This window comes from Montipora capricornis, chromosome 5, assembly GCF_036669925.1.
Source record: "Montipora capricornis isolate CH-2021 chromosome 5, ASM3666992v2, whole genome shotgun sequence".
NCBI classification, from domain to species: Eukaryota; Metazoa; Cnidaria; class Anthozoa; order Scleractinia; family Acroporidae; genus Montipora; species Montipora capricornis.
The window spans coordinates 3,784,894-3,804,893 of record NC_090887.1 but is presented as its reverse complement, the minus strand read 5'-3'; the positions used below and the strand labels follow the sequence as shown (position 1 = coordinate 3,804,893).

The window sequence follows — 20,000 nt, the reverse complement described above, 5'->3', positions numbered from 1 at the left end:
TTTTCTTTTTATTTGCTACCACAAGTCCTGGGGACAGAGTGATCAAAATGGAGGATAATACTTCATATGAGGCAAACTGACAATGAAGGATAATCCTTCATTTGAGGAAGAGATCGTGTTGCCCACGCAGTACTAGTTGTTTTCGTTTTCCCGACTATATACACCTTATTAATAAATTGCCGCTGATTTATGCGGATACAAATTGGGCCTAGTTGCCTCGTTCAAGATAAAATATTCTTTTGAATTTTAACGAGGCATCAAGGGCTTATTTGTATAAAAACAAAAGAATATTTAACTGGGCGGCCATTTTGGAATAAGGTGTATGGGAGCCTGGAACGGGCTATTTTGTACCAAGCTCGTTCTCAGCATAGGAAAAAGGAAGAAGAGACACTCTGGCAACGAGGTAAGGCAACCGAAAGTGACTTGACCAGCGATCAGGTGTACTTTTCTTCAGACACGGCGCAAATTCGCACCCTCTCTAAAGAAAAGTACGCCTGATCACAAGTTACGTTCTTAAACTTAACATTGAAAAAAATTTGCCCTCAAATACAAAGTAAAACAAAGCAACAACGGTAAATTTACCTCCAACTATAAGGCTAGCCCAAATGATTTGGAGACGCAAATTTCCCTCCGTAGATAAGCCCCTCCAAAAATAAGCCCCTCCAAAAGGGCCTTTGAAAAATATAAGCCCCGGGGCTTATTTTCGGAATTTTACGGTATTTCAGTTGACGAACAGAGGAAAACGGATAAAATCTAGAGGATTAAAATGAGAATAGAAGCTGCAATAGTTTGATCTCACTTAGGGGCAGATTTTATGCTTACACCGCTATTTTTAGGGTTCCATTTTCTCTTATGTCAACTCAACTAAAAATCGTGGATGTCCGGGGGAAAGTAAAATTCTTCTAAATCGTCCCAAGCAAGTTTGAAATTATATCCGTATCCTTGACTGAAAAGTCGTCTCTCATTGTCAACGGCAAAAAACCTTTGGCATTTGGGCGATGTTCTGTTTAGCGTGCACTCCGCGTAATTGTCAATTTGTTGAGCTATGTAAATCAAGGGACCCGGCCCATGTGACAACAAGTAGTAATGAAAGTCCCGGACATCAAACTTGGAACCCAGTCTTCTCTCGGCGTTGATGCGCATGTCCATGATAGCACGCCGACCAATCATATAGGCTGTGGCCTGGCCTGGCCCGCTCTGGTACCGTGTTACTTCTTTGCGAGCCACATCTGTATCGTCCCAGGCATAGTCGTTAAAAAGTTTGATGGCCTCGTCGCGTTTCATCCCCTTAAAATGGAGGCCTGTGTCCACAATCAGGCGCAGTGCGCGCCAGATTTGCCATTTTAACATTCCATAGCGTCTGAAAGGCTTGTCGTCATAAACATCTTAGATTAGAAAGAGATAAAAATTATGATAACTATTATAATTCACTACTTGCACAAATCCCATAATACACCTCTTTTACCCCCCAGAAATCTGCATAGGCATTGTTTTCGACTTCTCTTGGGACATTTTCATGTCTCAGGAGAAATTGAAAACAATGGTTATGCAAAAGTTTGGGGGGTAATTATGGTGTATTATGGGATTGTGCAAGTAGTGAATGAACGAATATACGCTTAATTGTAGGAATTTTCAGGAATCCACGCGCTTGTAAGAATTTCACGAATCCACGCGGGGGCTGCAGGAATCCTATAACAATAAGCCAATTAAACAAAGTAGAAGTTATTTTTGTTAAATGATAATTTACAGCTAGGTTGCCTTTTCCAGTTTATTAGCCAAAGCTGCTATTAAGCTTGGTTCCCACTATTGACGACAGCAGAAGCACAAAAATCGGACGCTTCACAAGTATTCAGGTCAACACATTGGCGCAACTGAGTGGCTTCATAGTTCAGTTGGTAAGAGCACTGCACCGGCATCACAGATCTAGAGGTCATGAGTTCGATTCTCGTTAAAATCACCTGAACTTTTTAAGTGGCTATAAAGAGTCAATTGCTTAAATTGTCTAGTTTGTGTGATTATTTCTCCAATTCACCTCTAACCCGCACTTTACAAACAATCCTCAACCAAAGACAAACTTTCCTTGCTTTCAAACATTGTTCGGAGAGCTGGCCTTGGTAACCACTTGTTTATCCTTGCAGAAAAAATAGGACAGCATTGCAGGAATTCGTAGGAATTTGTACGACTCTTGTAGGAAGCTACCACCATATATGGTGCACAGAAATAATCGTAATTTTGGTACGCTTTTCGCGGGAAAGATCTCATCTAATTTTGCCGTTGTCGATGAGAGTCTAGACAGCGCTGTACGCGTCATGCTCGCGTCATTTTGTCACGCAATGTAAAAGCCAATCAGGAACGCCCATTTTGCGAAATACACCAATCATATTGTGAGAAAGTTATAGACAACGCTTGCTCTTTCTTTGAGTCATGATTTTGGTCACGCTCTGAAATAAAAACTTTCTTTGGCTTTCTTTGACTGCTGCGCCTCGTGAGTCCACAGCATTTTGACCACTGTGATGACGAATATCGTTGTCGATAAGAGTAAAGACAGCGCTGAACCACTTTCGATTTGTTAAATAGAACGACGACTTTCTTGGGAGATTCAGCACTCCCACTGTTTTATAAGCCAATCAAAACAAAGCTATCTCAGCGTCAAGGGAATTATGACACTTTTTGGAGGAGAATCCTGTTCCTAAAAATAAATTTACTCGTGGTTGACTAAAGGAATTGATGGAGATAGAGGTTTTCCTTGACGAGCTCCTGTCATTGCATAAATTAAGTCCACTGACTTTGACCTTTACCAAAAGACCGGGAAAGTTAATAGCATATCTCACCTGTTTCCCTAGAAATAAGTGGATTCTCTGCATAAAGCGCCCAGCCTTCTGAGAAGGAAATGTACCTGGTTTTAACCAATGGTGCCACTAGGGGACCACACCAGTCCCTAAACAAAGTGAGAATATTGTGAGACAATAAACCAAAGTTTTGCGACCTTGGACATTTCAAAATAAAAAGATCTGACCAACCTTAATTTCCTTCAATTTAAATGATGAGACTACTATTGTTATTGCGCATACATTCTGCGCATCTCGAGATACTCGGGTTTCTATCGGTGATGCTTACTAATACAGGGATCTTTTTGCGCGGTTTAAATTTATCCGGAGAAAGTCGATCATAGTAAGCACTCTTGGTACCCAAAAAAAATTGGGGGTAACCATGTATTTTTGAGAGATAATTAAACTTAAATTTGAGAAAGAACGCCATACATTGCTTTGTATTTTAAAGCTCTTTACAAATATTATTCATGAATTATCTTTGGAAAATGCGTGGTTACCCCCAATTTTCTTTTTGGATTTCAATAACACTTGTTAAGATCTATATTTCCTGCATAATCATAAACGAGGGCAAAAATATCTTTGAATTAGTAGGCACCGTCCTTAACTTCGAATATTTTCAATCGTTATAGCGGTGCGCGCGGAGCACCATTTGGCAAAGAAAATATGGTAACCCCTCCATGTATGCTAATGTGAAACTCTGTGGTGCAATGCGCGTTTTTTGGAGGGAACATTCTTGATATTTGGCATTCATGTTATGGTTAATTGACATCTGCCCAAACAAGGTATCCGTTGACCGGTATCAAGTGACCATATCGCGGGCTCAAGTTCAAAGCTCATCGAGGTCAGCTTTTTTTGTAAATTGACCGCTGATGAAGTACTGGTTATCGATTGGATCGCAGGCTCAAGCCACGTTAACTTATTGTAAGAATAAATAAGACGGAAGCTCCGCTTTTAGGCTTGGCTAAATCTAAATATTATTAACATAAATCTCAGTTTTCACCTACAGAAAACATATTTTGCGAGTTTCTTCTCAATAATTCCTTTTCTAATGCGCCGCACAAGTTGCGTATATATAAGAAAAATAACAGTCATTGCCAACCTCGTTCAGGTTGTAATGTTTTCCTTATTTTAACGGTGCATTAAATTTTTGAGCGAATGTGAGCATTGTATGTAGATGGTTTTCACCTGACATCACAGCAGCCATGTTGGTGCTCAGAACAATGGAGAAAAAAGTCTTTCAGGAATTTGACTCTATTTTAATGCAAAACATGAGCCATAATTTGCTATTTTTTGTACACAAACGTGGCCGTCTCATCACGTGATTGAAAACCATCTATATGTTGTTGAAATTGCATCCATTGGAAACTCGGAAAAAATCCGATCTCCAGATAGGATTTGAACCCACGAACCTCCATGATTTAGTCGGATGCTTTTAATCACTGAGTTACTGGAGACTCTCTGGTGAGCAAGGGTGAAATGGCGATGCAGTTATGAGTGATGCTGTCGATAGTTATTTGATTTTGTAACTGCGCGATGCAATTCGAGTCAAAGACCCACATTTCACCCTTGCTTGCTCATCATAGAGTCTCCATTGAGTAACCGGAGGGTCCGGAGGGTCGTAGGTTCAAATCTCATCTGGAGATTGGATTTTTACCAAGTTTCCAAAGGATGCAATTTCAACAACATATACATTAAATTTTCGAGAGTAAAAAACTTGAAAACTGAATTCCAAAAAATGTTTGCCATAAATTTAAGAAATGAACAACTTGGCGCTAGTTCGAAGAATACGCACAGTACATATGATCTAGAAACCTAGTAAACTAAGCGAAAAATACTGCGTTCTTTATTTCTTGTTCGAAATAGTTGTGTTAATACAAGCAAAGAACAAAGGGTCTTGCCCTTATTTTGAGCAAACTTGGCGCAAACAAAACATTGTTTTGGTTGCGCTAGCGTGACTGGTATTGTCAACAACGTTCTCGGAACGTCGCTCCTTTGCAACTTCGCCGTTTTTTTGCACGAAGACCAAACAACACTGCATTGTTTAGTGTAAAAAAAGTCAATGCAAAACTAAGTGAGAACATGGTATTAATAGCTTTTGTTTTAGTTTTTAGAATTTAATCAAAGTGGTGTTTTCATAAGGAAATCTTGGTTCCGTACAAGTAAAATGTTAAAAATAGAAACAATTGCTAAAAATTTCAAAATTTTCTGGTCTCTTCAAGTACGCACGTGCGTATTTGCGTATAGGACGCTACGCGCCTGGTTACATTGATCGCGCACGTACGAAGTTTTATGAAATGGCTAATAGCCAAAGTCCATAAGCCACAGATGTCGATCTGCGATGGAATGCGGGCATCAGTCTACGGTATATCCTGGTTTTAGAACGGCTGCTGCTGAAATGTGTTGCGGAAAAAAAATACGTGGCATTATAATGTTCTGTGCCCGATACATGATTTTGCATTTGCCACAACAAATATATTCCTCGGGCAGCTACTTAGTATCAGCCACTCAGAGACATTGTGGTCATCAGAATCTTATTCTGTCACAGTCCTTAGTGGAGGAAGTAACAGTCGATTGCTGAGTAACCTGCTGCCGTCACAACATGTCTGAAAAGTAAATGTAAAGGACTAATCGACTTACAAAAAATTTTCTACGTGTCCCTGTAGTTGTAGATGATGCCCTGGTCTCGCTTCGTGAGCGCTCGTCGTCCACTCGGAATACTTCGGGCCCATTCGGTCCAAAAAGAAAGGCATTCGAAAAAATGCTGGTCGATTGCATCTTCTGTAACTGGAAGTATAACTCTGAGCTGAAGTTGTCGGCATAAAGTTACCTGATATCGCAACGGGACAGACTGGGGTAGTCTTAAAGGGACCAAGGGGCCAGTGAAACATCTTCAGGAGCTTGGGTTCTAATTGAGAGAGTGTACTGCGTGAAAATTCAAACCATCGCTGCATTGCGGCGTAACGAACAGGACAGAATTCACGTGCATCTACAATGAAAAAGAATATTACAATTGGCATTGTGAAGTTTGTTTACTAATGACTCATAAGAGTGACAACAAATAGAATTATTGTATAAGTAAAGAGCTAGTTGCTACGTCGTTGGGCGAAAGGACAACTAAAAATCAGAATCCACCTGCAACCTCGGAATCACCAGTCGGATGCTCTACCCATTGGGCTAAAAGAACTCCAGTGGAGTGAGATCGTTTATCAAGGTTCTTAATGAACAATGTGTCCCATTGGTTTGTGAGTTCTACAGTATCACACGCTTCAAATTTCAGAAGCAACTATGTTTAAGGTCAGGAGCCCATAAGTAGGAGCTTGCCTCGCCCATACAAGCCCTATGAGTCAACCTTTGCCCGTATCTTTCTATTTTTAGAACCAACCCTTCAGCAGGAGACTCACATTTACATCAATTCGCACAATTTGTGTACATTGTTTTTGTTATTTTTGTCTTCGTTAGACAATGACTTTATTCTGATTGGCCATTTTAAACAGTGCGTGCAGTGGCGAACAACTCGTGGCGTTCTAAAAATAGAAAGATACGGGCAAAGGTTGACTCAAGGATTATAGTGCATATGGAGGCTCCTACTCATGGGCTCTTGTTAAGGTGCAATGCGCCCAGCGGGTGTTACGGAGGTCGAAGGGTTCGGTTCCTCCGTAAAACTCATACTTTTCAGTTGTCCTTTCGCCCGTTGCTAAGCAACCAGCTTTTCATCCTTCTCAAGGGCGCAATTCACCGTTAAACATCAGTAGTTGCAGACAGTGAGTCACATGATATCGCCATGGGACATACATGGGTAGTTTTTAAGGGACCTATGGGCCAGTCAAACATCTACATGAGCTGATACAGCTGACATCCTGTGTCAGCTCAAACGTTACCCAAATCAGCAGTATTTTGCGTCTCAGTTATGAATTAAATTATTAAACCACAACTTCATTTCAAAGACAGAGTCACAATGGCTCGCCCGCCGCCCGCCATCTGTGAAAAACGATACAAATTTTCCAGTCGAATTGTGTCTAACTTAAAGAGTGCTACAAACGCAGGTACCTGTAAAGCTGACCAAGGTGTAGATTGACAGTTACCTTCTTCTGTCAGAGGGGTGGACGGATCACATGATCCTTGCTTGTCTCCCTTACTTTAGCATGTCATACTCTGCTTTCAGTGCAACATTGGACTCGCCCTCAGAAATAACCTCATCTCGCATTACCTTTCTCATTTTTGCATTTTCTGTGTGCTCTCTCGTCTGACTCATTCTTAGGGAAGGGTGCCTCGTTGAAGTACATGGCAGGTGAATCAATAAGCTTGCGAAATGATTTCACGGCTGCTGTTTCGTTGTCCAGTCTTGTTACTGACTTGGCTATGTCGACAGCTTCAGGGTAAAGCGACTTTAATATTTTCCAACCCAGCTGATGGACAGAATCTGAGTATGCGCAAAACAAGTTAGGTTAGTGAAAGTTAATTAAGGAGCTTTTAAGCAGGCGATGTTTTTTGAGACGCGGATGGCAATCGGAAGCCAGCTGTTTCCCTTTTTACTTGTCTTTACACAACCCCATTTACATTTCTAAGTATTTTTCCTCCATTAGAGACGATTCGTTTCGCTTGCATGCCGTCCGCGTTTCGAAAACGTCACGTGATTAGTGGTTATAATGGGCCGTTTCAGAAGGGATTCTTTTAATCTTCGTAACAAAGGGAATACAAAACCGAAACGTTTGTGTTGCAATTAGTTTGCGCATTGGGACTGAAATCGAAGATTGCATATTAGCCGTGGGAACACCATGGCCTTTTTACCGATCTACAAAAGACAAAATCCTCCCTACATATCCCAAAGTTACTTAATCTTGAATCATACAGAGTACATTAGCACTGCTCTACCAACTGAGCTATTAAACCAAGCGGGAGCTGGTCACAAGAACAGTGCTGTGCAACCGCGCGGTCATTTTACCAGAGTAATACTACTGAAATCTACTTTTCATGTTGTTCACTACAGCTTTTGTTCGGTTCGTTTCGAAAACCTTTCCCCGTTTACTAGAAATAAATATAGGCCTAACTGTTCACACTCAATCGATAGACACGTCTGAGCTTCAACTGATTTAATTCTGACCTATTCACTAACTTACAAGCAGTGTGTAAAGAGCTAGTCTGAAAACTTGAATCTAAGTCGTTTCATTAATACTTACTGCATTATTCAGTTATGATTGGTCGTTGCTAAGCGCTAACAAGAAAAGGTTATTCAAGGTTACATCAATCTTACATCGATTAAAGTCCCAAAAAATCGAAAAGCTGCAAATCTCGACAACAATCAAGTGACAGCTAAGAAGTTGATTGTTTCGCAATTGTAAGGGAAGCAACCAAAAAACGATCCATTTCGACGTCCCTTTTTTAAAATTATATTTTTTGATTTATTTAATTTATTTTTCCCAATCCGCAAATCACCTAATAAAATTAAGCCGAGTGGATTCTTGCAACTACAGTGAACGAGACGAGATTCTGAACAAATGCCATTCGTAAATACCGGATTTCTCCCTTCTTCTCCCTTGCCCTTAAGCGTAAAGTGACGCCAAAGAAGGAAAAACAGAGAGACGACTGGCTTTAAAATTGACCATTCGTTTCAGTATGAATACCGCTGAGTGGAAAACCAATTAAAGAACAAAAGTTGACATGACGTCACTTACCAGCGTCGTCATTCGTGGTAGTGAAAAACTGCATGGTTCTCTCGTACCCAGCCTTTGCTCTTATCACCTCTCCCGTGGGGAGTCTCTTGCTCGTCAGCTCGGATTTATTAGGCACCCCATTGTAGTATACATAAGACAAAGGACGATTGAACAGCCCGCTGGACACATTACTGGGTACGCAATGCTTTACATGATCCCGCGCCAAGTATCTCAATAAATTCGCCAATGGGATGCCAACGAAGTTAATTAAACTCTCTGCCATTGATTGGTCCAGCGGTATTCCATACTTTTCAAACCAGCCTTCGGAAACGTTTTGGAATCGCATGAAAAACCTTGTTGTTAAAAATGGATACCGGAAAGACGACTCCCTCATAATGTCCTCCTCCAGAAAGCTCTCCGCTATTTTAGGATAAACTTGCTTAATACAGTCAAGTCCGACTTTGCACTCCTCAATAGACCCAATCATGCCAGTCCTCAATCCAAGCTTGATGTTTTGGTGATATTGTTTTATTCCCTTACCGAAACTCTTCAAAGCTTCTTCAATGACTTCCATATCTTGCACTGTTTCGGGTGAGAGTTTTTTCAAGAACAATCGAAAATGAAAAGGCATCCGAGCTATGATTTGCATATGACAAAAACGATTTGGCCCGAGCATCCACTGACCTAGTACGGGAAAATAAAACGAAGGAGTAAAAATTGAAGGAGCTTTCTAGCGATGTAAAACATTGGTGCTTTCTTTCATTTCTTGATATGGCTTGCAATACGCTTCGTTCGATTTAAGCAGAACACTGCAAGGAAAACTCTCTTTCTCTAAGCAGGTCCTACGCGCGACGCAAAATAAACAACCACGAAGAAAAATGCCCTCGCGAAATCTAGGCTCGATTACTAGCCGCTGTTTCGGGAAATGAACCAGTGCTCACTCCCGAAACCCGAATTCGAGTGTGCAGCGAAAATTGAGCCTTTGCGAAATCTGGATACGACAGTAGTTCAAAAAGTAAATATTTCGAGCAAGAGCTGATGGTCACAAATACGTCGTCATTCCGAAATAAGTTCTCGTCATAATTTCTCAAGCGTTTATAGCCCGAATGCGTAAATGGCGGCCCAAAAAATGTTTTTTTGTACATGTGTTAATAGGCCTTATTCACGATAGCCGCCATGTTGGTTTTCAAATTGTCATGCAGATTAGCCATGTGTTATGCTGGGGGGCAAACATTGGAAAAAAGGCAAATTGCGGAAAATCGGCTCGACAAAATATTGAAATAACATTGCTCAAAGTCCATTTTAGTATATAGAATTAAGTACCTTTTATAATAATTATGTATCTTTTGATTGCTTTTGACAGTTTAACTTCCTACTTCGTTAGCTGCTCATTTTTTACTAAAAAACGTCGAAGTAACTTGTGTTGTCATTCTATTTTACTACTTAGGAGATAAACATTCAATGAACGTGAAACAAATCATCTGTGTGGCTAACATATTCGTTATAACCTCTCGAACTTGTGTTGTTTGCCCCCTCAGAAGTGTGTAGCTAATTTACATGATAATAGCAAATCCAACATGGCGGCCATCGTGAATAAGGTCTATTGACCCCTGTTCTAATTCTCGGTTTTCACATGACGTCACGACCGCCATGTTGGTGCCCAAAACAAAGAAAAGGCGGCCATGTTGGTGCCCCGACCAAATCCTCCGGGAATTTAACTCTATTATTATGCAAACGCTTCCTTTTGTTTTCGTTGAAAAACATGGCTGTTGATCACGTGAGTGAAAACCAGCAATAGACTCACTGGCCTCTCCTGCATGGACAAAATACATAAGAAATGTTGCTTAAGTGCGAGGCTAGTGAGTCTAATTAGCACATAAACAAAAGAATACATTTTTGGCCACAATTTATGCATTCGGTCTATTCCCAGTCGTTTTGAATCGAAGAAGTTTGGATGGAACTGAAAAATGCATCGATGAATGATAAAGAAAAAGAGGCAGCTCTTACCTGAGTAATAGTCGAAATCATAAACATTTCCGAAGCTATGATACAAGAAGTGTTTCATTTCTGCCACCGCCTTGGCTTCCCTTGCCTTGAGTGCCTCGGTGTTGATGCGTAGAGACTTTAATTCGCGCAATAATAACATCGAAGTATCGGTGACATTCTTGATGGAGGAAGGCAGTGGGTTAAATGCCTCAAAATTAAGTCTAATATCATCAGAGGTGACTCCTGGCTTGTAAGGAAGTTCATAAGGATGCAATTTGTAGAAAAGTACTTTGACTTTCTGCACAAAGTCAGCGAGACCTGGTGCAGGGAAAAAAGATGCAATTTGATTGGTTAAAAACAGTACAGAAAAAATCTAGGAATTATGTAATTGTCCTACATAAATTAAAAACAAGGGAAGGGAAAGTTCACACGAGCAATTTTTAATGTGACAATCTTATGTGGCAAATACATTTGATCGTGTAGATATCACAACAAATAATTGTTGACAATTCGAAGTTAAGTGGGTCAGCAATGCATTTGGACAACAGAGATAATTGACCACATTTCATGTCACGAGTCGTCTACACGAGCAATTTTTCGTATTTGACAACTTTTATTTGTCACATAAAAGCTAACACGCCAGCTTTTCAGTTGGCCAAATTTCATCGTCTACACTAGCAAATAAAAATTGTCACATAAAATTGCTCGTGTAGACGGGACTTCATACGAACACCACGCAGTGATAGACGCACGGAAACAAGGAATCTATTTGTAAAACAGACACGCAGTTGCGCGACTGTGACATGGCGTTTGCAAATGTCCATGCAAGAGGACAAACTACTGTACAACAGTTTCAGCCACTGAGCGGTCCATATCGATCGTAAACAGCATCATGTAACAAAACTCCGCTGTTTAGCCGTCAATGCCAGGACCCTCCCACTTTTCGGTTGATTGAAAGGGCCGCCGAATATCGCAATATTTGTTTCCGCAGATATTTACATTTCGAATGTGTTTTTCACAAGATGTTTCTATGTGTCAATACAACGTGGCCCGTCTTTAACAAGCCATAGAGGATGTATTTTTTGGAAGAGAAATTTAAATCCAATCACCAATTGAACTTTCACTGTTGGCATGTTATAAAAAAATTAGTCAATGCTTTTAGCTGTACTTCTAATGCTGTAATGGATGCACACAGGAAATCATGATTTGAAGAGCACTTGAGAAGCCAGAGTCGCTACATACTACAATCACTTAAAATTGAAGCTATGTACCGGTATAATGGTTACTAGCTACTGTGGTAGGTGTCTGTGTTTCCGGTGCTATCATTGCTTTCTGCCATATTGCCGTTTCCAACAAAGTTGTGTTGACCTCAACTACAAGGCCGAACATGTAGCTTTATTGATACCACACAGAACCACGGGCGGTTCTTTCCTGCGGTTCTGTTCATTACGCTCATCATCATCATATCTTGTCCGGCCAATGCTTGATCCATGCGAGGGCGCTGTTGTTGACCTGACTCAAGTCTTTGTCAGTGCATGCTGGGCCCTGAGGACAACCCCAGAGAATGTGGTCCATGGTCTGACTTTACTCGCCACAGGGACATTCTGGACTCTTTGCAAGTCCCCACCTGTGCATATTTTCGTTTGTTTGGTTCGTGTTCTGTTGAGCGTGACCCAGTCCTTCCTGCAAAGAGATGTTCCATTTGGCAGGTGTTCTTGGTGGGGTGGCAGGGCATCGTTTGGTGGACTGATATCATTCTCGATCCATTTCTCCAGTCTGGAGATCAAAGACTGGTTTGGGTGGAGCGGTTTCACCGTCGTAAAACTGTGCCTGGGTCGGAGACGGGATTCTACTTGCTGGTGATTGTAGAGTGGGTGGCGAGGGTCACTGAGTTGTGTATACCTCAGTTCGGGATCCACCTTTCCTGCATGGCACGACCTGTTCCACACAGCGGCACAGTACTCAGCTGTTGAGTAGCAAAGAGCAAGGGCTGTTGATCTCAGAGTCTTTGCATCAACACTCCATGACGAATTGGCCAATCTGCTGAGGAGGTTATTCCGGCCAGAAAGTTTCTTCTTAAGCCTTAGTCCGTGTTCTTTGAATGAGAGTGTCCTGTCCAAGGTCACGACTAGGTACACAGGATGCTCTTTGTTCTTGAGCCTCTCATTGTTCCATCTAATTTCTAGCTCCGTTTTGCATGTCTGTTGTTGAGATGGAAACGACAGACTTGCGTTTTGCCTCGGTTAGCGTTTAACGACCACTAATTGGCATAGTACTCCGCTAGAAATTTGAGGGCATCTCTGAGTCTTTCTATCTTGGATGATGGTGAATGATTCTGCTTGCTTTGCAAGACAGAGATCATCGGCATAGATGAACCTCTTGATGTTGTTAAAGGTTGGTGTAAATTTTGAAGAGGGTTGGAAATAGTACAGAGCCTTGGGGCAACCCTTCCTTCTTGCTCCTCCAGCGGCTCTTTTTGCCCTCCATTTCAACGTAAAACCTGTGTTTGTCTAATAATGACCCGATGATTCTGACCCACGGGTTGTTCTTTATTGTTTTTGCTACTTTAAGCACAAGATCCTTGTGGTTCACAGTGTCATATGCAGCACTTAAGTCTACAAATACAGCATGCATCTATGATGTCCTTCCTCTCAAAACCCTCTTCGATGTATTGAGTCAGGCTCAAGACCTGGCCACAGCATGATCTTCCCGGGCAAAACCCCGCTTGGTCTTGTGTCAGCTGATCTTCTACTGAGGGTGATATTCGACCCAATATCACCCGTTCATACACTTTGGTATAGTATGCACAAGAGTGAAATTGGTCAATAACTTTTTGGATCTTCTGGGTCTTTGTCAGGTTTTAACAGTGCCGCAACTTTTGCTTTCCTCCAGATTTTCGGGATACGATATGTTGTGGCACAGACGTTAAATAATGATAGAAGCCAGGGTTTTCGAAAGCTTTTCAAAGTACCGTGTTTGATAATGAAAGTACCGGACTATTTTCTTTTGTAAGGCCGATTGCAAGTGCACTGCTAGAAAACCCTCAAGAAGGCCTGAAACCCTCGCAAATGTTGTTTACATTCTTGAGATTGGAGGAAAGAAAAGAAAATTAAACTTATTGCGCAATTAAAATAAGGCGATGTGACATGTTGTTAGTTTGAAGGATTTATTGCGTGATTTTGTCTTGTGTTCCTTCAGCCCGTGGCTTCCTGAGATAACCAAGTCCAAAAAGAGAAAAAGGAAAAAAATAAGTCAACGAATTTCAAAATTTATACCATCAAAGTAACGGATGTAAAATGGTTAACAACCGGACGAAACGTCAGGTCTCCGGCGTCAAACGAAAACCCTGATAGAAGCCAATCCTTGATTCTGTCTCCGAAGTGAAGAATACTCTCCACCTTGATACCGTCCAATCCCAGGACTTTCCCTGGCTTCAGGTGTTTAATAGCCTCGTTCAGTTCTAAACTGATTGCTTCTCCCTTTTGAGTCGGAGGGTAAAATTCTCAAGTGTCATTATGCAAAGAGATGCAATTGAGCCGTACTTTCCCATGGTGTTGTTCATTCAGGTTTATTACAATGGAAAAGGTAGTTCTCTTTTGAGTCTGCGAATGAAATCCGGAAGGATTGCTGATTCAGCAGTACTCTTTGTCATCATGAACCAAAATAGTTGCTGCTTCTAGTAGCGTTATCTATTCTTAATCGGCTAAATTCTTCAGCCAGGTACCTTTTTGACGGGAAAACGTAAGGAGACATCAAATTGAATTCTTCCAGATAATAGTTACAAGACAACCCTTTTATTCACATTTACAGCTGTTTCGAGAAAGGTTGTCGAAAAGAAGCATTAAAGCGCACAGAGAAGGAAGATTCTGACGACTTTAACCTCATTTATTTTATGTCATGTTTGGCAGAGAAAGTTTGAGAAATGTATACAAAAATCGTGGACGTGTTCAGTGGTAGCGTGATGGCGAGAGAGAGCTTCAACATACATGCAAGTCTGCGCGTACTGCCACTTCATCAACGCTATGTCCTAAGACCATGTCCTAAGAACTCTTTCATCCAAATAGCTCGCCATCGTAGGTCTTCGCTGTACGTTCGTGGCGTCGTTCACGTCATATTGAATACCGTCCCATGCTACCTTTCGGCACTGTCGCGGATGCCACCCAGTCCTACCGCCACACTGAAACAATTGAGAATTTGGCAAACGAGAGTTGAATAAACTTAACGAGAGTCTGGGCTACTTTTCGTTTTGTTCGGTAATGTTAAAAAATAACCCAGGCGCTGATAATCACCAAGAAAAGACACTTTTATCCCTTTTTTCGAGAATACTTGAGTGCCACTTGAAATTGAAGTTTTCGCCTCGCCGGCTCGGCGAAGAAAACTAATTAAGGCGTCCTGACGAGTCTAATAAAACAAGACGCGAAATAAACTGCTGAGAAGAACGAACTGTCTGAGGTCGCTCCTCAGCGTTGCATGCCAATTTTTGCATTTGAAAAATTTGCGACATTATACCTATGGTTGATCTGGACTTTACTATATCGGGAGCTCTTCAAAGAGCGGATTTAATAAGCCGCAAAGTAATATACAAACAGGTAATATGCGAATACTAGTTGGAGTGATGATTTATCGTCTATTTTGATCGCAAAATCAATATTTGTGCCCTGCAGCCTGACTTTGAGAATGTCGAGGTACAATGCCAGGAAAGATAACGAAGATGTCGGCCCGGTTGTCTAAGATATAAGCCCCGGAGCGGAGTAGATACGTGACGAAGAGTGAATGGAGTTTTAAGTCGTTAATTCTGCTTCAGTACACCCAGTGGAGTTAATGCATTCCGGTAAGGAATCTTGAATAGAAACTACTGTGTGATTTAACTACAAATTTCTTTCAAACTTGACCACATACACCTTGCTCTTCTCTTTAAATTTTGGTTCACAGAAACGAAAAGACTAAAGAAGAAAAAATCATAACAAGTGACTATAAAAGAGGAAAAATTGAATGATATGAAGAGCAAGGCCTCATTACAAGTTCACTGGGCATCTTAGTACTTTCCCGGCCCGACACACAGGCTACAAGTTTTCAATAACACTTCCGGCGTTTTAATTTTCCGGTTATTTTCATTTTGAAATTGTTTTGTGTGTCTGAATGATAATTCCTAAAACTTCATGTTCCAGACAAAAAGTTCTATAATCTAGAGCGCGAGGCAATGAACTAAGTATCAACCAAGAGAACTCACTTATTGCTAATGGTCAAGGCTGCGTAATAATCGACATTTAACAAGTCATTAAGTTCCGAGGCTAGCCTTCAAATGAGAGCAGGCGGCGTTTGCAAGGGTTTTCAAAACACGTTTTTTATTCAAGCTGTCTCATTTGTAAGACCACCTCACGAAAGTTTTCCACCACCCTTTCGCGCAAGTTTCGTCAAAGCTTCTTTCCTCGCCGATCTCATTACCAGAATTCTTTCCTCTGAAATGAAAAGAAAACCTTTAATTGTAGGTACGAGTATGACTTTCTTTTCTGAAAGAGGGACCCTTTCGAATGAGATCTAACTCGAAGCTTTGAATATGATCTCGAAAGCAATTTGTATCGAAAGCAGAAAATGACAATACTGCTTGGTGAACCAGTCAACAGTCAACTCACAATTTTGAGTAAAAGAGACTCTGAAACGAGGAACTAAATTTCGAATACATTAGAAAGATATAAACTTCGCGTTCATATTAACAGCAAAGATTGAGCTAAAAGTTCAATTACTGTTCAGTTGCTCGAGCTCCTTGCCTTTGATCAAGCCACAATTATCGAGTAAATCTTTAAAAAAGAGAAAACTAAGCTAGAATAGAAAAATTTTCATGCGGGATTGCGACTGATAAGTAGCAGTTTCAATTGGTATTTTGTCGTTCTCCGTACTAAATTACAAGAAAATTCAAACACTGAACTCGACATGAAAAATGAAAGCGAATGGTCTATCTGGAAGCATTTCTTGGTTAATATTTTCTTGATAAACCGACGATGTTCCCGGAGCGGGTTTGTGTGTAAAGCATTCTTGTATGATTAGAGAGCCCCAGTAAACGCAGGAGTTTAAATCTAATGCTCGAAGCTCAATCTCTCTGATGGTGGCCTTTCACTGACTGAAAATTATTTTTTTACTACTTGTTTGAGTCTAAAATTCTCGCATCTGCAGGATCGCCTATTATTACTCGACTGGTTGACTTGCTTTTTGATGGCAAGCCATTCTATTTTGCCACTAATCTGAAAAAAGTTTCTGTAGTGTTTTTCTGAGTCAAGGTTTGGACCCCCCCCCCCCCCCATCAAAAATTTCTGGATCCGCCCCTGCCAATTTTACTATTGCTGGCATCTAGACGGTAGCGGCCTCGCATACTCGCAAGTCTTATTTCAATATTACGAGGTACATGTATGGTTCCTTAGCTTTAATTGTTATTTCAGTTAATATATTTTTAAAGATAAATTGAGGCAGGTACTTCAATTCATGATCTTCAAGATTACCCGGCTCCGGAATCTTTATGATCATCATGCACGATTTTAAGATCTTAGGCAATATTAAGGACGGTGCCTACTATTGTTATTGCGCATACGTTCTGCGGATCTCGAGATACTCGGATTTCCTATAAAAGGTGCTTGTTAATACAGGGATATTTTTGCACGGTTCAAAACTATGCGTTTTGTGATGACTCCAATTATTTGCCAGTAAAAGAGAGTTACTGGTAGAGGGCCATAGTCCCTCTTGTTTGATTTTTATCTACATAGTTGAAGCGTGTTCTGAAAAATATATACTTGTCTTACTTTCGGTTTTTCATTGCTTGCTCAAGTTAGCCAAGGCTTCAAAACCAATCGACTGGATTGCCAAGCTTTCTCGCCACAAACTATGCTTCCCATGCAACTTGCAGTATCGCTAAAACAAGCATCGTTTTTACTCCAAAAGTTTCTTTATGAGTGAAAACACTGATCTCCGCAGAGATCTAACTATTGACAGCCTATTTGGTTTTCTGGTGGGGCATTGATGTTTGTGCAAGCTCGTTCAGCAGAATTTTTCAGCATCTTTTGCAGTTATAAGACAAGAACAAGTCGGTTGTCTTTCTATCGGGATTCATGATATATTAAGTTAATAAAATTATTGAAGAGGTGTGGCTGGCCGAGCCAATCATATCCTCATGGCGAGCTCTGAGGCTTTCCACATGATTCCTTACATTATCGGCAAAAAACCCCAAACTATACCGATTTGAGTGTTACCTATTTCAACGATGGACATTTTTTCATGTCGTCAAGTTTTTCCGCATGACACAATATTTTATAGGATTTTTAAAATTTTTCTAACTTTAATGACAATCTATAATTGAAGGCTTGGATGAAATATTGCGCGAATTGCCGATGGCACCAAATTTAAGATCCTGGCAGACAAATAGCCTGAAGCCTATTACAATTTTTTTTTTCGGAAAGAAATATTAACGATTCTATCTCAATAGAACATGAAGACTAACGTTTTTTCAAGTCGAAACATCAAGCGGTTTCCTCAATGTGTTGGCTGTCTTCAGCAGTGCCTCGTTTTGAATATGAGACAACGCCGCCGATTTTTTTAGTTTAATTCTTATCCCGTAGGGTAATATTCTCCAAGAGTCTCCTAAAAGCCAGATTCCTTCGGCAGTTTGGATAAACTCGATCACTCGATGAAAAATTTGCTATAATTTATCTCACACTAAATAATGTTCTTGCTAGAAAGTCGTGCAAAACAATACCTGATTCAAATCTCTTTTAATCATGTTTCTTTTGTTTTCCGGCAACCCAAGCAAATATTGACGTTCTATTCCTTCTGGTTTCACAAAGTAATTTTCTCGGAAAACTCTCTTTAATTGCAGGTTGGTTTCTAAAGAACGAGATTCTCAGAGAGAATAACATTTCACGGCTTTCGAAAATTCATCATATATTCAGAGCCAGCCTATTGGATTCATTTTGTAGAATGCATTTACTTTACATCGACTGCGCAATGCGTTTTGATAATCGCACAAGGCAATAAAACTCATTGTTGACCTTTCATCATACATTTTCCAATTAAAAGCCTTCGCCTTAATTTTCTTCGGGGCATAAATTTAAATCTTTCACCACGTGAAATGCTAAAGTACGTAACATTTTTCGCAAAGGCCACAAAATGTCATCCCATTTCACTAAGGAATTATTCACCTACTTCCAAAAGAAATTCGTGGGAGAATTTGCCAATTTTTTAAATCCTTCATTACAATAGATTTTCATAACCACAAAACGCGTTTCGCTTAACAGTAATGTTTTTCATTGTTAGGTTCATTTAAGACTGCATAACAGTGCGTCATTGTGGATATAGAATTATTGAACACTTTTAGCCTCCGAACAAAACAAATTAGCCTGACCCCTGACTTTCGTAATTGAGAAAAGAGTATTCGATTCTTTGCTATAGTTACTGCTCCAAATGGGCTCATTATTTGAATTGTAAAGCACCTTGAAGATTGCGCATATAAATCGATAAGAAATAAAGTTGTGCGTAATGATATCGACTAACCAGAATCGTGGACTTATAAAAAACGATTAATTAATCATGACTAGACGACAATCTCATTTCTTAAATACCTGATTTTTGGAACTCCCTGGAATAACTGCAGCTTTCCGTGAAGTTTCGACTAGTCTTTGGATCGGTGGAGATATCGTTTTTGTCATCGTGAGAAATGTCCACTGATGGAAGACTACCGCGGAGTGCGACATTACTGCTTGCTTTGTTCGTTCCCAATAAGGCAATTCCCACTATCAAACAAACAACTCCTGTTAAAGCCACTGTAGAAGCAAATATGAGAATTTTACGCGATATCTGCCTCTCTTTACGAAGTGCTTGCGATTCGGAACTTTCTAAGTCTTCTGAAAAGCGACTGCCGCGAAGAAATTGCAGCTCATGCCTCAGAGAGCCCATGCTCCAAAACTCTCGGTCTGTCCTCAGTGAAGATAGCAGCACTTCAGCCGTCGATAATGCGCAGCGCAAAGGTATTTTGCTCAGCGCGCGACTTAAATACAGACCGCAATGCTCTTAGTTGTCTTTAGTGCTTATTAGCCGCAAACTTTGGTACGAAGGCGTTTGGTCAAAAATTCTCCACGATTCTCAGTTTGACAACTGATCCCTGTAGAACAAACGACCACAATTTTCAAGGCTGAAAGTCATTCCACTCCACTCTACCCTTCCTAACAACACAATTAAGATAATTGCTCAATAGGGCGTGCATATAAAACTCACACTGAGAAATCGACGGCTCTTTTCAACGTTACCTTCTTTTGCTAAAACAAAACCAGCGAGGGGCGACTGTTGCTAACAAATCCAGCCATTAGCGGAGATTCAAGCCTTGCGACACACCATCAATGCTCTGACGTGCTAAATGAGGCGGTCGCCCGTGGCAGAATGGTAACATCCGCTCAATAATAACAGATTAAGCTTGTCCGTCGTAATGGGCTTGGGTTTATTTTCGATAGAGGAGCTAATATAAATCAGCAAATTTGGCAGTGAGAAGTGACGA

General features: G+C 40.6%; 1 protein-coding gene across 1 annotated transcript in view; it reads right to left on the bottom strand.

Annotated features, from left to right (window-relative positions):
* The window catches only part of LOC138049162 (uncharacterized), a 20,302-nt gene extending 305 nt beyond the window's left edge, over positions 1-19,997 (bottom strand). Inside the window, exons 1-8 of the mRNA XM_068895322.1 lie at positions 19,756-19,997; positions 19,072-19,671; positions 10,490-10,786; positions 8,504-9,166; positions 7,039-7,251; positions 5,469-5,817; positions 2,832-2,938; positions 1-1,385 (exon numbers count right to left, since the gene is read on the bottom strand). The exon at positions 1-1,385 is cut by the window's left edge and continues 305 nt beyond it. Coding sequence (XP_068751423.1) covers positions 865-1,385; positions 2,832-2,938; positions 5,469-5,817; positions 7,039-7,251; positions 8,504-9,166; positions 10,490-10,786; positions 19,072-19,405 — 2,484 coding nt within the window. The 5' untranslated portion in view covers positions 19,406-19,671; positions 19,756-19,997 and the 3' untranslated portion in view covers positions 1-864. The remainder of the gene's footprint in view (positions 1,386-2,831; positions 2,939-5,468; positions 5,818-7,038; positions 7,252-8,503; positions 9,167-10,489; positions 10,787-19,071; positions 19,672-19,755) is intronic.
* Between the last annotated feature and the right edge of the window lie 3 nt (positions 19,998-20,000).